Below are 14153 nucleotides of genomic sequence, written 5' to 3' on the forward strand. Positions count from 1 at the left end.
GCCATAACATTCAAGGCTATGGGCCAAGTGCTGGTAAATGGGATTAGGTAGGTAGGTCAGGTGTTTCTCACGTGTCGGTGCTGACTCGATGGGCTGAAGGGCCTCTTCTGCACTGTGATTCTGTGAATTGTTAAGATAGTGTTTGCCCTTCAGTGACATGGGGAGGGGGGGGGCGGTGAAATCAAGGGGTGGGGGCAATGTGGGAGTGGGGAGGTGTTGCTGTCTTAGCTAACTGCCTAAATTCCTATTTCCAAAATGTGTTTCTTGCATCCCATTTGGAGCTTCATCGCTGGAAGGACCGCATCATTAAATTGTTTCTTTTCCTCACTTGCACTGCTCAGCCATTTTCACCAAAAATCACACATCTGCAACAGTGAATTTTGACATTTTAACTAATGAAGTGGCTAATTGTAAAGTGTTAAAGAATCACAATTGCAGATGCCCTGATTAGGTTCCTCGGTTTCCATTCTTGCTAGCAAAATTGCATATCACGGAAATTGCATATCTAATAGCCCCATCCTCCAGCTTGTTCACCTTGGAAAATAAAGAAATATTTCCTCCATTTTTGATGAAGGAATTTCTGACCCTAAATTTCTTGAACTCCACTAGGTAGCGATGCACTTTTGTCTACAGGTTATTAATCGCTGCTTTATGTACCAAGTAGAGAGAGACTGTACTAAAGAAAACATTCTGGAGGTATCAGTTCTATCCTTTGCACTTGAGGACTGGAGCAGTATCTGTTCCTGTTTGAGTAGTTAAGGTCTACTGAAGTAAAAATTCCACATATAGCACAAGTGAAATTTCAATTTCTCCCAATTTCTTCCTTGCCTGCCAGAGAAACAAACTACAAGCCTATCTCTATAGAAGAGTTGGCTTGGCTGTTCAGCTATCAGGGCAAAATATAATTGCAGTATTTGGGGGTGTATATTGTCAACTGTGACTCAGTTGGTGGCACTCTTGTCTTTGAGTCAAAAGGTTGTGGGTTCAAGTCCCACGTCCGAGGCATGAACACAAAATCTGGGCTCGCACTCTAGTGCCATGCTGCATCATGGTCTGTTGAATGGATAGATTGACTGGAGACCTGGTGGTCCCACCCCTGGCTTATATTGAGTTAGCTCAGTTTGGCCGAGGCAATAATGGATACACTTTAAATATTCACTCCCTTCACCATCAACACACAGTAGTAGCAGTGTGTACCATCTACAAGATGCACTGCAGGAACTCACCAAGGCTCTTTCGACAGCACCTTCCAAACCCACGACTACTATCATTCAGAAGGACAAGGTCAGCAGATACATGGGAATACCACCACCTGGAAGTTCCCCTCCAAGCCACTCACAATCCTGACTTGGAAATATATCGCCGTTCCTTCACTGTTGCTGAGTCAAAATCCTGAACTCCCTTCCTAACGGCACTGTGGGTGTACCTACACTGCATGGACAGCAGCGGTTCAAGAAGGCAGCTCACCACCACCTTCTCAAGGGCAACTAGGGGTGGACAATAAATGCTGGCCCGGCCAGCGAAGCACACATCCCATGAATGAATTATATAAAAAAATATATATATATATATAAATGTCCTCATTCCCTGCAGTGAGTGAGGATAAAGATGCCCTGTGTTCCCACTCCTCATCACTATCTAGAAACTCATTTTAATGCCTGTGCCTGTCTGAACATTGGTGAAGGACTGGATTCGGTGAGGCTCCTTGTAGTTAAATAGCTCCAGCACAGGACTGTCTTCAGTGGGCACTTGAAGTACTTATGGCAACTGGAACCTATGGAACAGAACTTCCAAGATTCGGGGGGAGGGGGGTTGCAGAAAATGATGAGATTTTCCAGTGATCCCTGTGAGACCTTTGGCAAGTGACACCCCGTTTAGTCCGCTACTGTGGTTAAGTTTGTTTTTCATTTTATTAGATTCAACTGCTGTGGGAAAATTTAACAGGAATCCACAATGTGTGACTGTATATACAAAACTAATTGACTTTGATTTATAAATTTCAGTGAAAGTAAATTGCAAAACTTTACACATCTGAAAAGAGAGCACGCAACACTTAAGCATCTCTAAGAATTTTAAATGCACCTTTGTATAATGCATATCTGTTCACTTGACACCTGAAATACTTTCTATAATTGTATAACATTATATACAATATAGCGTGTAGAGTTTTATTTTAAACTGTACAAATGATAAAGCCAGGAATTAGTGACCTATCAGGGCAACCTTTTAGGTAATTCAGTGTCAACGTTTCTTTAACTGTTTAAAAATCAGATTAAAATTCACCAAATTAAATGCCTTGGGCTTGATTTCTCATCCTGTTAACTGAAATTAGCATGAATGTGTAAACCTTTTAATGTTCCAGGTTGATACTTCTATTTCCCACATCAACCATCTGGTCTGTGGCTGTAATTTGATGGCTAGTTTTGTGGCATTGAGTTGTACCCACTAGCAAATAGACTGCTACTGCCCAAGCATTTTGCATGTCATGTCCTTGATTATTGAAGGAATTCTTTGATCCATTAGTCTGAACTGGATTGGATCCCTGGCCTGGGGTGAAAGAACTGGCACAGGGTAGTCTGTTACTGGTACAAATTTGACGTTGCAAATGCTGTCTAATTGAGCGTTTTCTCTCTTTGCAGACTAAATCGGATGATGTTGTCATAGTTTCTTCCAAATATAAGCAGATGTATGAGTGCAGGCTGCCGGTTCAAGCCATGAAATTTCAGCAGGAATCTGAAGATGAAACACAGTCCTACTCTGGGCTAGAGATCTCTGAGCTGTTGAAACCTATGCAGGCAGCCCCTTGTCTTGTAAAGGTGAGGTTGTTATTTTGAAGGAATGAAGCTAAATGTATTGTTCTCTTAAATCTGTGCGTTGTTAAATATTTCCCTGGCCTCACTCATGGTTTTTCCCCTCATCTAAAAAAAAATCAAATTGCAAAGTGAATGTCGTGCAATGCTGTAACGTCAGAACACAAATCAGCATTTTTAATTGATATTTGAAAGCTGTTTTCTCCCCCACCAAGCCCCCTCCCTAATTTTCTTCACCCTAGGGGGATTTACTGCTTCCTGCAGTACAGTTCTGCTACTGGAAGCCCTCTGGTTACTCATCCTGTCAGCCATTTTTCATGCAAGTTTGAACAGTACTTTGTTTAACTTTGTAGGGGTATCACAGGACATTGCCTGATGTTCACATGTGCTTAATCCTACGATAGTGACTAGGAGTGGAAACTTTTGCTTTCTTTATTTTACTTCCTGCTCTTGCTCGAGGATTTTCATGTTGCCATTCTGGCCGATTATAGACTTGCGCTGAATAGGCCAGGACTTGAACACCAGATCCTTTGCCATCTGTTGGGCTGACTGCCACAGTACATGGTGGGGTTTGCCAACAGAGTTGTAGGGCCTCCAATGCTGGCAGTGTCCAACAAGATTGATGCAACGTGCTTCCATGTAATTAGCACAGTAGCCCTTCCTGTAGCTCTGGTGCATTGCAACTTGCTTTTTCGTGTGTAACTTCCAAAGACTGCATTTTAAATGTAAACATTGTGAAGAATTGTAGAGATGCAAATGGTGGCTGAAATTGAAACCAGGACTCAATCTCAATGTTGACCTTTTATCGGAAGAGGAGAGTTTGTGTTTCACTAACACAGAATCAGTATATTTCCATACGAGTCCTTTGATTTGGGAATGTTGCTTAAAATTGTTTCTGGTCGTCTTGCATGTAGAACAAAAGTTGAGAACAGAGCACAGCACATTGGCATCTGCAAGCAGGCTGTGATTAGATAATAAACTGTCATAAAATGTTAGTTCTTACCCATGCCCTGCAACCTTTCAAATGTAGAAGTGGTAAGGAGAAAGAACAACTGACCTGAAGCAAAAATAAGTGTCTTTCTACAGTAAGAAATATTAGATCTTTCCCTTTTTTCACTAAAGTTGTTGTATTAGAGAAGTGTGATTTTCGGGGTGACTGGTTTGGTTAACTTGCTGTTCAGTGTCAAGTCTGCATGTTTCATTGTTGGAGCTTGCTTTTCTTTATTGTTTCCTTACAGACCAAAGACTGGTGGACGTATGAGTTTTGCTATGGCCAGCACATCAAGCAGTATCACACAGAAGGTAAATACAGATGCTTCTGTTAATGTTACATTTTTGAATCTTCTCTAAATTAGGTTGGCTCTCACCTTTTCTCACACTCTCCTGTATTCTCTTAAATTGCTTTAACGTTGTGGGGGGGCTATCTAAATCCTGATGGTTTTGTGCAACTTCAAACCAATTCTCTTTGTCTTTCCCAACAACATCCCCCCCCACCCAAAACTTTCAGATGAGTTTCTGAGATTGACCCCCATGATTCCGACAATCTCTTTATATCCCAGAAAAGAATTACTGAGACTTTACGTTTAGGATATCCTACCTATTTTTTTAAATGCACACAGTCAATCATATAAACTGAACCAATCTCACTCCAGTGTTAAAGTTGGCATTATTTCTCTCTCCAACTTTTAGTGGACTAAACTTGCAACCTTGTACTGAAATAAACAGTGCAGGAATCTGTTGTAGAGTTCTTGTAGCCACTAAGCCAAAACTGGGCCAAAATCAGAAGCATTGCACACCATGAGGACTTGTGTATGTGCTGCCAACAGAAATCAGATTCAAAATGCCTTTGTATAGCTGTGAAGTTCCTACTAATTTGGTTTGACCATATACCAGTACAGTCCCAGATTTTTAACATTCATTGTGCAAAGAAATAGAGATATTTTACTTCTCCATTCCCACCCTTCCCTGTTCAAAGTTATGCACCTTCTGCAGTTGAGCGAGTAGGTGTGTAAACTGTCCCTGCCTTCGGCTAAATGTTGCCTTAATCCCATAAAATGTTCGCACTAGATTTCGCTTTCTACATTATAATGCAGGAAATAATTGTGGTGAAGGTGTGATTTTCAACTATTTGCCTCTTATTGCGTGCCAGTCCATATGTCTGATGCTGTTATGCATGCTCAAGTTCTAAGTAAATAGTTGAAAACTTTTGTGTTTATATTATGAAAGCTTCTGCATTATATCAAGGCTGCTGGTGCGCAGTTTACTGACAAATCACTGCACCTGCAGTGTTGTTCAGAATGAGTTTGTAGATTTCTGGCCTGAAAGCTTCCCTAAAATTGGGGGAAAGGTTTGTACAGGCCAGAAATGTAAAAACTGCAATGCTGACCTCCTAACAGGTGAGTTGAGAGCTCAGAGGCAAGAGCAAAATGCTGACTAGAGGCAAAGCACTGAATGCAAACAAGTGACATAGAAAGGAGCTACCTGTGGAAGGTGGTCTCCATGCCGGAGGGGTCACCCTGGACTGACTGCTATTTAAAGCGCTGCTGACAAAATTGAGTTGCCTACATTGCCAGCTCTATAATATAAATGCAGTGTTTGTCTAACACTGCATATAGTTCTCAAATTTTTAACTCTACTTTCAAGACAGAGTTTGCATTTTAGCTTTAATTTTTTTGTTGTGCTCAGATTCTGAAGTTAAAGGAGATGTGATGTATCTTGGGTTTTATGAATCTGAATTTGACTGGAACAATGAAACTGCAAAGGTAAGGATGAATTCCAATCATAGGTAGGCTAGTCTGGTGTCATTCTGTTACAGGTCACAAACGATCAATGCTTTTAAGTAAATACTGTTCATACTCTCAATAGCCAATTTGCTTTGGCTGTTAACCTTGCATAGGTTGAGTGATTAACTCTCCAGTTTTATTTTGACTTTGTTTCGTTAAGTTGAATTTCAGAGGTCTGAATGGATCTTGGCACTTAATGGTATGTGTCAGCTGTGACTCAGTGGTAGTGCTGTCACCTCAGAGTCAGAAAGCTGGGGATTTAAGTCCCACTCTACAGATGTGAGCACATAATCCAGGTTGACACTTCAGTGCAGCACTGAGAGAGTGCTGCACTGTTGGATGAGATGGGTGTTGAACCAAAATCTTGTCTTTTCCCCCTTTCATGGATATAAGACATAGGAGCAGAAATTAGGCCATTCGGCCCATTGAGTCTGCTCCGCCATTCAATCATGGCTGATAAGTTTCTCAACCCCATTCTCCCGCCTTCTCCCCGTAACCTTTGATCCCCTTACCAATCAAGAACCTATCTATCTCGATCTTAAATACACTCAATGACCTGGCCTCCATAGCCTTCTGTGGCAATGAATTCCATAGCTTCACCACTCTCTGGCTAAAGAAGTTTCTCCTCATCTCTGTTCTAAATGGTCTTCCCTTTACTCTGAGGCTGTGCCCTCGGGTCCTAGTCTCTCCTACTAATGGAAACATCTTCCCCATGTCCACTCTATCCAGGCCTTTCAGTATTCTGTAAGTTTCAATCAGATCCCCCCTCATCCTTCTAAACTCCATCGAGTATAGAGCCAGAGTCCTCAAACGTTCCTCATATAAAAGAACTCATGATGCTAATCAAAGAAGAGCAGGGGAAAGAAGCCCCAATGGCCTGACCAGTATTTATCTCTCAACCAACATCACTAAAACAGATTATCTGGCCGTTTCTCATTGCTGTTTATGGAGCCTTGCTGTGCGCAAATTGGCTGCTGCGTTTCTTTACAATAATGACTGCACTTCAAAAGTACTTCATTGGCTATAGGACACCCTAAGGCCATGAATGGCGCAATATAAATGCAAGCTCTTTTTTTCCCCCCACGTAATGGTTCACCATCATTGCAATACTGAATTGCGCGCAAATATCTATCTCCATCTTCCTTGCCTTAATAAGTAGAAGCTGTGCATTTTTATTTTTTGCTCTTTGGAGTACTGCAAGCTCATGGGATAGCAAGGTAAGATCACAGGGAAGTGCAATTTGCAGCATTTATTTCCTGGCAAACTTGTAACTCATTTCTGTTTTATGGATGCAGGGAGTGAATGCTCAACAGAAATTCTTTTTTTTTCTCAAAACAAAATGCCCCAAGTCACATGCTAAGCTAAAGTAAAATACTGCAGTTGCTGGAAAATCTGAAATACAGACAATGCTAGAAACTCAGTTGGTCAGCTAGTATCTATGGAGGGAGAAGCAGTTAATGCTTCTGGTCACTGACCTTTCTTTAGAACATTACTGATGAAAGGTCATCAACCTGAAACATCAACTGTTTCCCCCTCTTCACAGATTCTGCCTGACCCGAGTATTTCCAGCATTTTCTGTTCCTATGCTAAGCTAACCTGCTACTCTGCTGGAGAATTACCTTCTCTCAGTCAATAGCCAATAGGTACTTTTAGTTCAGATATAAACATTGTAATCAACTAACTTTTGAAATGCAGTTTTTAAAAAAAATGCAGGATATTGGATATCAAAGTTGTAAAAGCTGTAAGTATATATGCCTGGAACCTTTGACATTTTACTTCCTGTTTCCAGCCTGCGACATTGTTTTGGAAGTCTGTAATCACTTGTTTCCTCATCTGTTGGAATAGCTGTGCCATTGTGTCAGATCTCTTTCTGCCTGTGTCGCAACCTTGTTGGTGCACTAGTTTAGCTAACAAGTAGTTGAGCCATACAGATGGAGAGCCCCAGGTTCAGTCTTTGATCCATATTGAGTTGCCTGATGTCAGTCAGGACAGATGACCTTTTAAGCTGGGGGGAAGAGTAAATTGCCCTGAGTTCCCATTTCCGATCACTATTCAGTCACAACTGCCAGAAATAGGGTTGTTGGATGAGGACAGCATCAGACTTGACTATGCTGTGCTCCCACCCCTCAGGGTTGTATAACTTGTTGAGACTCGTGAGCCTGCATGTGAGAAATTATCACTTTGATCATAGAGAACTGCTGGTGCTCATTGAATTGTACACCGTAAAGGGCGAAGGGAAGACTAATTGTAACCAATGCCGTTTGCTCCTATTGCCACCCTGATTTTATCACCAATGTAACTGTACACTTGAATATTTGGAGAATTTAATGCATTTTTTAAAAATTTGCAGTTTTGAAAGCTCAAGTTTATATATTTTTAAGAATCACCTTTATTTGCAGGCTTCAAAGCAGCATAAATTGAAAAGATATCACAGTCAGAATTATGTGAATGGATCCAAGTGTGACCTGAATGAGAAGCCAAGAGAGGCTGAAGTGAGGGTAAGTTTACAGGGCCTCTATCCTAGAAACTATCTGCAGCTATATACTTAAATCCAGAAATCATTTATTGTTTGAAGAGTTGAAGCACAGAAATTGGTTTAATTTGTTTTAAAAAAAAGACGACTTTTACAGATTATTTTAACATCAGCATTAACTTTGTGATTATTCTTCTATTGCCACTTAAGGTGAAAGTGAGGAATGGAACATTTATCTCCGTGTAGGTCACACTATGTGGTCAAGATGTGCTGCTAAGGAAAAGTAAATTTAACTCATAGTATGCTTTACCAAGCACTCTGGTCAAGTATAGCCTGATTTAAATTCTCTCTGCCTTAGCAGCATATCTTGACCGCAAATTTAGCTACCCTCTATTGTGTCAGTGTGTCATTGATAAAAGGAGGACATTAATCTAGTGGTTACAGTACTGAGCTGATAACCCAGATGTTAAGTTCAAATCCCATCAGAACAATTTGTAGGCTGTCACCAGGAGCATAGCTATGGGATGCTAGGTTTTTATTAAAAACCCAACTAGTTCATTAATGTCCTTCGGGGAAGGGGACTTGCAAGCTGGACTAGGATAGCACGTGGCTCGAGACCCATACTGTGGTTGACTTTTACTGGCCTTGAGGCACCTATAGGTGGAGCATAACTATATGGTGGCAAATAACTACTGCCTTGGCAGTGTCACCCACATCCCAATAAATAAAAATGTTTCACATCAGCTGGTGTTGTGGCATGCTTGATTAATCATTGTACAGTAAACTACTCAAACTTGTCTTTTCAGATTGTTTGAGCTGTCAGCGGAGACTTCTAGTCCAGCACTCTAGCTGGATTCCAGCCAAAGCCTTTAAGATGAAAGGCTTCTTTGTACACTGCCCCAGCTCAACTGTTCAATATTAAAGACAATCTGGGCTTCTGCATAAAACTCTTGAGTGGTAATTCCCCAGTGCCTTGCTGTTTGTATATGTTTGTGCTTGTGTTTCCTCTCTCTTGTAGATTGAGACCCATGGGGGAATAGAGCAGAAACACAAACATGTACAAACAGCCTGATCAATGTTCGACTCTGTAAACTAAGCTAACCACAATCTGTTCAAGGTGGAGTGTGTGTGTCATTGTGGATTAATAACAGGCTAATGCTTTAGCAAGACTAAATCTGATAGAGATTAGTTTAAGACATTCTTGGAGTAATGAGGAGACCAAGACTGGAGTCCTATAGATGTAACTTCAAGAAGTGTAGCTTCAATGAATAGCCTGTATCTTTTTATTCTGTTAGGTTAGTGCTAATTCTTATTGTAGTTCTATACCTAAATGTTCCACATGGCGTCACTGAATGAATGCATGCATGTCTGTAGCACATTGTCTTTAGAGCTGCTATGTGGAAATAAAAAATATATATAATTGGAGTGGAAAAGATGCTCTTTTTGTTACACTTTTTTCAAAATACGTTCCATTTTTGAACCAAATGGGGAAGACTTGACCAGCATGTGCCACAATCTGCTTAATCAAAATGTGATAAAAGGATGTTTTTTAAAAATATTTTTGTGGAATATTGTGTTATTCTGTGGAAAAGTCTATGTATGTATGTGTGTGATTTAATTAAGCTGGGCAGAGATTAATAGGAGCCAGGTTGTCTGGGGAGGTTGAAATATGAAAAGGATAGAGGTGTTAGGTTTGAGGTACAAGTAAATAAATTAGATCTGATATTTGCATTTTTAGCTAAGTTGAGAGTTTGTTTGAATATCAAAGGGTAAAGATGTAAAGAAACGTGTTTGTATTTTGCAGGAATTCCATTGGTAAATAGAAGGGGGATATTATATTATATTGGCCCTAAAACAAAGACAAGATAGAGCTATGAAAAATGTTATATTTGGAAGGATTGGAGTTCAGAGAGGTTTGAGAACAATGCAACTTGAGATGAAAGGGGGAAAAGGTATTTGAGTTACTGTGTAGCTGTGAGATGTAGCTAGGGCTATCTGTTTGAGCTATAGCAGCTGGAACTGTTCAGTTGGGAGCTGTTGGCTCTGGGCTGGGAGGAGGTGCTGTTTGAACCAGCCATCCAGTCAAGCCAGAAAAGTCTTGGGCTGCAACAAGCAGTTTTATTCTGAAGCTTGGATTACACAGCAAAGTGGAAGAGAGTTACAGGTCATGTGGTAGCCTCTATTAAAGCTACAGCAGTTTGCCTTGGGTAATATTACTGGATTTCTTATAGTCAAGCATCTATAAGGGAGCGTTGCCTAGAAGGTGTTTTACTTGTGGGTATGACCAAGTGGAGAGTTTTTTGGGGAGAATGTTTGTCAGAGTAACCTTAATTGCACCTGTAATCTTGTGTGCTTAAGTTTTCTTTTATTCTTTTTAATACAACTTTACTTTCAATTTTTAAAATCCCAAAAGTATTACTGGACCTCTTGCTGGTGAGATTGGAACATCGTCTTCTCGTTTTCAAAATACAAAAAAAAGGTTGTGGCCCATAAGCCAAGTTTCCCTCCGGGATTTGGTTTGTGCAGCAATTAACACTGGCTGTGGTCATATACACATGCACTCTAATACTGAAGCCTACTTAAAAGAATGAGAGATGGATCTCTTGTGATTAGTTTTAATGTATCCACACATCCATCCATCTTTCATCTCTTGGCCTTCTCTCCCTTCCGGAAATAGATTCCAATGATCTGCTGTGTGAAGGAAGCCACAGATGTTATTTTGGTGTCAACAGGATTTCCATGGAACATCTCCCAAAAGCAGTCCATGTTTGGCTCTTTTATGATGGTGCCTCTGGGTTTAAGTATTTGGTAAAGCTCAGTTCTTCATTTGTTGACCACTCCTCCCTGCCAAAGGATGCCCAATGTTGTTCATAACTCATTGAAAAAGCATCTGATTGGTGCTTCTGCACCTTCATTCTGATTGAGCCTTCTGCAGTGTACAGAAATGCTGATTGGACACCAGCCTCTCGTACTCTTTCACCTTGATGTATATTTCCTATAATCAAAATACATAGAAGGCTTTTTTTTCTCTCTACTCCCATTAAATGCTGGTGTTTTTAAAAACTTGCAGGTGCTAATGAAAATTGTCACTGTTGATTGACTCCCCAGCACAAATTGTTGCGATTTAGATTACAGCAGCAACTCCATTGAGAAATCTAGCCATCAAAAACAGGAAAAGTAATTTTTTGCTGGATACAGCAGTGTACTCAGCCTGTCCTGACTCTCCATTCTGGCGTTTCCCAAGTTGGTATCCAACCAGTCCCAGCCCCAGAATTCCAGATTTCAAAATGAGTTGCTTGCTGGTGTGCATTTGGGGAAACCTGAATTGTGAGTTGCTTCAAAACTGAGGGGGAATTGATCATGCTTGCTTGATAGGTAAATGACATGAATTTTTCTAGTATAACCAAGCGTGCTAACCAAATGTTCTAACTTTATTTTTATTTCTTGTATTTTTAATAGTTTATGTGTGAGGAAGGATCAGGGGATTACATAGCTCGAGTGGATGAACCTCAGTCATGTAATTATGTACTAACAATACACACCACTCGGATCTGCCATCACCCTTACTTGCGTCCTGCTATTGTTTCCAAGCCTCAACCAATTAAATGTCAACCTGCCCTCAGTCCAGAGCAGTATGTTGAGTATGTCAAGGCCCAAGTGAGTAAGTACTGAAATTTTAATACCTTAAATCTAGAAAGGTGAATTAATGACTCTGCACAAGTAGACTTGTACTTCCAATTGTGTATAAAATACTGTTGCATTTCCTTACGAAGGTGTACTTGTAATAGCTGTTTCTATAATGAAGCTTAGTGCTATAACCACTCTGCTTCCATGAATTTGGAAACTTTTTAATCTACCCTACAGTGATGCTTTGTGCCTGTAACTTTGGAACCAAGAGGGAAGCAGTAGTACGGCACTTAGGCAGTAAAAAGGTTTGTGCCCAATCTATAGGCAATGCAGCAACATTTTAGTAAGATGGTGAGTGTATGGGATACGTATTCAATATGGAAATACTTTTTTAACTCTTCTTTCTCCCCCCAGACCCCTCCCCTGTCCATACCCTCAATTAACTTTGAAGAAAAACAAAACTCCTACCTTGTGTGGAAGCCTCTTCCCTTTGCAGTTGAGACATTTGCTTTCAATACTGCTGTTCCCTCATTGGATACTTTGACCTGCCCTTTTTACCTCTTCCTAGCTTGGATGCCTGTTGATTCTCCATTAAGGAGCAGATGCAATGCCAGTCTACATGACTCCCAGTGGAGTTGTTTGCTGGCAGGTCTGGTTACTAACATCAGCTGAAGGGGTCTGATTATGGCAATAGGCCTGAAAAGAGCTGCCTTACTGGGTAGGATAAAGACTCCAATTAAAAAAAAAAAGAAATTAAAAACAAAAATTGAACTTTGGATGAGGTGAGGGGATTTTTTAATATAATGAATGTTTCATCTTACGCACTTGGCTTCTCAAAAGCTCCAAATACCTGTTCTTGGAATTGATTCCAATGTCCAACCTCAATATATTTATAAATGGTGGTTCATTGATGTGTTGAAACAAAAAAATACTTTTCACGGATGTTGCTGGCTAGATCAGCAGTTTATTGCCCATGCCTGATTGCCCCTTAAGGCGGTTGTGAGCAGCCTCCTTGAGCCGCTGCTGTTTGGGAGGGAGTTCCAGAATTTTGACCCAGTGACAGTGAAGGAACGGTGATATAGTTTCAAGTCAGGATGATGGGTGGCTTGGAGGGGAACTTGCAGGTGGTGGTGTTCCCATGCATCTGCTACCCTTGTCCTTCTAGTTGGCAGAGATGTGGGTTTGGAAGGTGCTGTTGAAGGAACCTTGGTGAGTTGCTGCAATGCATCATATAGATGGTACACACTGCTGCTACTGTGCGTCGGTGGTGGAGGTGATGGAAAGGGTGCCAATCAAGCGGGCTTCTTTGTCCTGGATGGTGTCAGGTTTCTTAAGCATTGTTGGCACTTCACTCATCCAGGCAAATGAAGAGTATTCCATCACTCCTGATTTGTGCCTTGTAGATAGTGGACAGGCCCTGGGGAGTCAGCAGGTGAGTTACTCACCACAGAATTCCCAGCCTCTGACCTGCTCTTGTAGCCGCAGTATTTATATGGCTGGTCCAGTTCAGTTTCTGGTCAATGATAACCCCCAGGATGTTGATAGTGGGGGATTTAGCGATGGCAATGCCATTGAATGTCCAGGGATGATGGTTAGATTCCCTCTTGTTGGAGATGGTCATTGCCTTGCATTTGTGTGGCACAAATGTTACTTGCCACTTGTCAGCCCAAGCCTGAATGTTGTCCAGGTCTTGCTGCATGTGGGCACACTCTGCTTCAGTATCTGATGAGTCGCGAATGGTGCTCAACATCGCACAATTATCAGCGAACATCCCCACTTCTAACCTTATGATGGAAGGAAGGTCATTGATGAAGCAGCTGAAGATGGTTGGGCCGAGGACACTACCCTGAGGAACTCCTGCAGTGATTTCCTGGAGCTGAAATTACTGACCACCAACAACTACAACCATCTTCCTTTTGTGCTAGGTGTGACTCCAACAAGTGGAGAGTTCTCCTTCACCCCGATTCCCATCGACTCCAGTTCTGCTAGGGCTCCTTGATGCCACACTCTGTCAAATGCTTCCTTGATGTCCAGGGCAGTCACTCTCACCTCACCCTGGGAGTTCAGCTCTTTTGTCCATGTTTGAACCAAGGCTGTAATGAGGTCAGGAGCTGAGTGACCCTGGCGGAACCCAAACTGGGCATCAGCGAGCAGATTGTTTCTGAATAACTGCCGCTTGATAGCACTGTTAACGATCCCTTCCATCACTTTGCTGATGGTCAAGAATAGACTGATGGGGCAGTAATTGGCCGGGTTGGATTTGTCCTGCTTTTTGTGGACAGAATGTACCTGGGTAATTTTTCACATAGCCGGGTAGATGCCAGTGTTGTAGCTGTACAGGAACAGCTTGGCTAGGGGCGCGGCAAGTTCTGGAGCACATGTCTTCAGTACTATTGCCAGAATATTGTCAGGGCCCATAGCCTTTGCACTATCCAGTGCCTTCAGCCATTTCTTGATATC

General features: G+C 41.5%; 1 protein-coding gene across 4 annotated transcripts in view; it reads left to right on the forward strand.

Annotated features, from left to right (window-relative positions):
- Nucleotides 1-14153, forward strand: part of os9 (OS9 endoplasmic reticulum lectin) — a 57947-nt gene that overhangs the window by 18165 nt on the left and 25629 nt on the right. For all 4 annotated transcript variants that reach the window (XM_078534555.1, XM_078534556.1, XM_078534553.1 and 1 more), the window contains exons 2-6: nt 2640-2816; nt 4049-4112; nt 5496-5572; nt 7993-8091; nt 11526-11727. In XM_078534555.1, coding sequence (XP_078390681.1) covers nt 2640-2816; nt 4049-4112; nt 5496-5572; nt 7993-8091; nt 11526-11727 — 619 coding nt within the window. The remainder of the gene's footprint in view (nt 1-2639; nt 2817-4048; nt 4113-5495; nt 5573-7992; nt 8092-11525; nt 11728-14153) is intronic.

The sequence above is a fragment of the Cetorhinus maximus genome, chromosome X (genome assembly GCF_964194155.1).
Source record: "Cetorhinus maximus chromosome X, sCetMax3.hap1.1, whole genome shotgun sequence".
Lineage (NCBI taxonomy): Eukaryota > Metazoa > Chordata > Chondrichthyes > Lamniformes > Cetorhinidae > Cetorhinus > Cetorhinus maximus.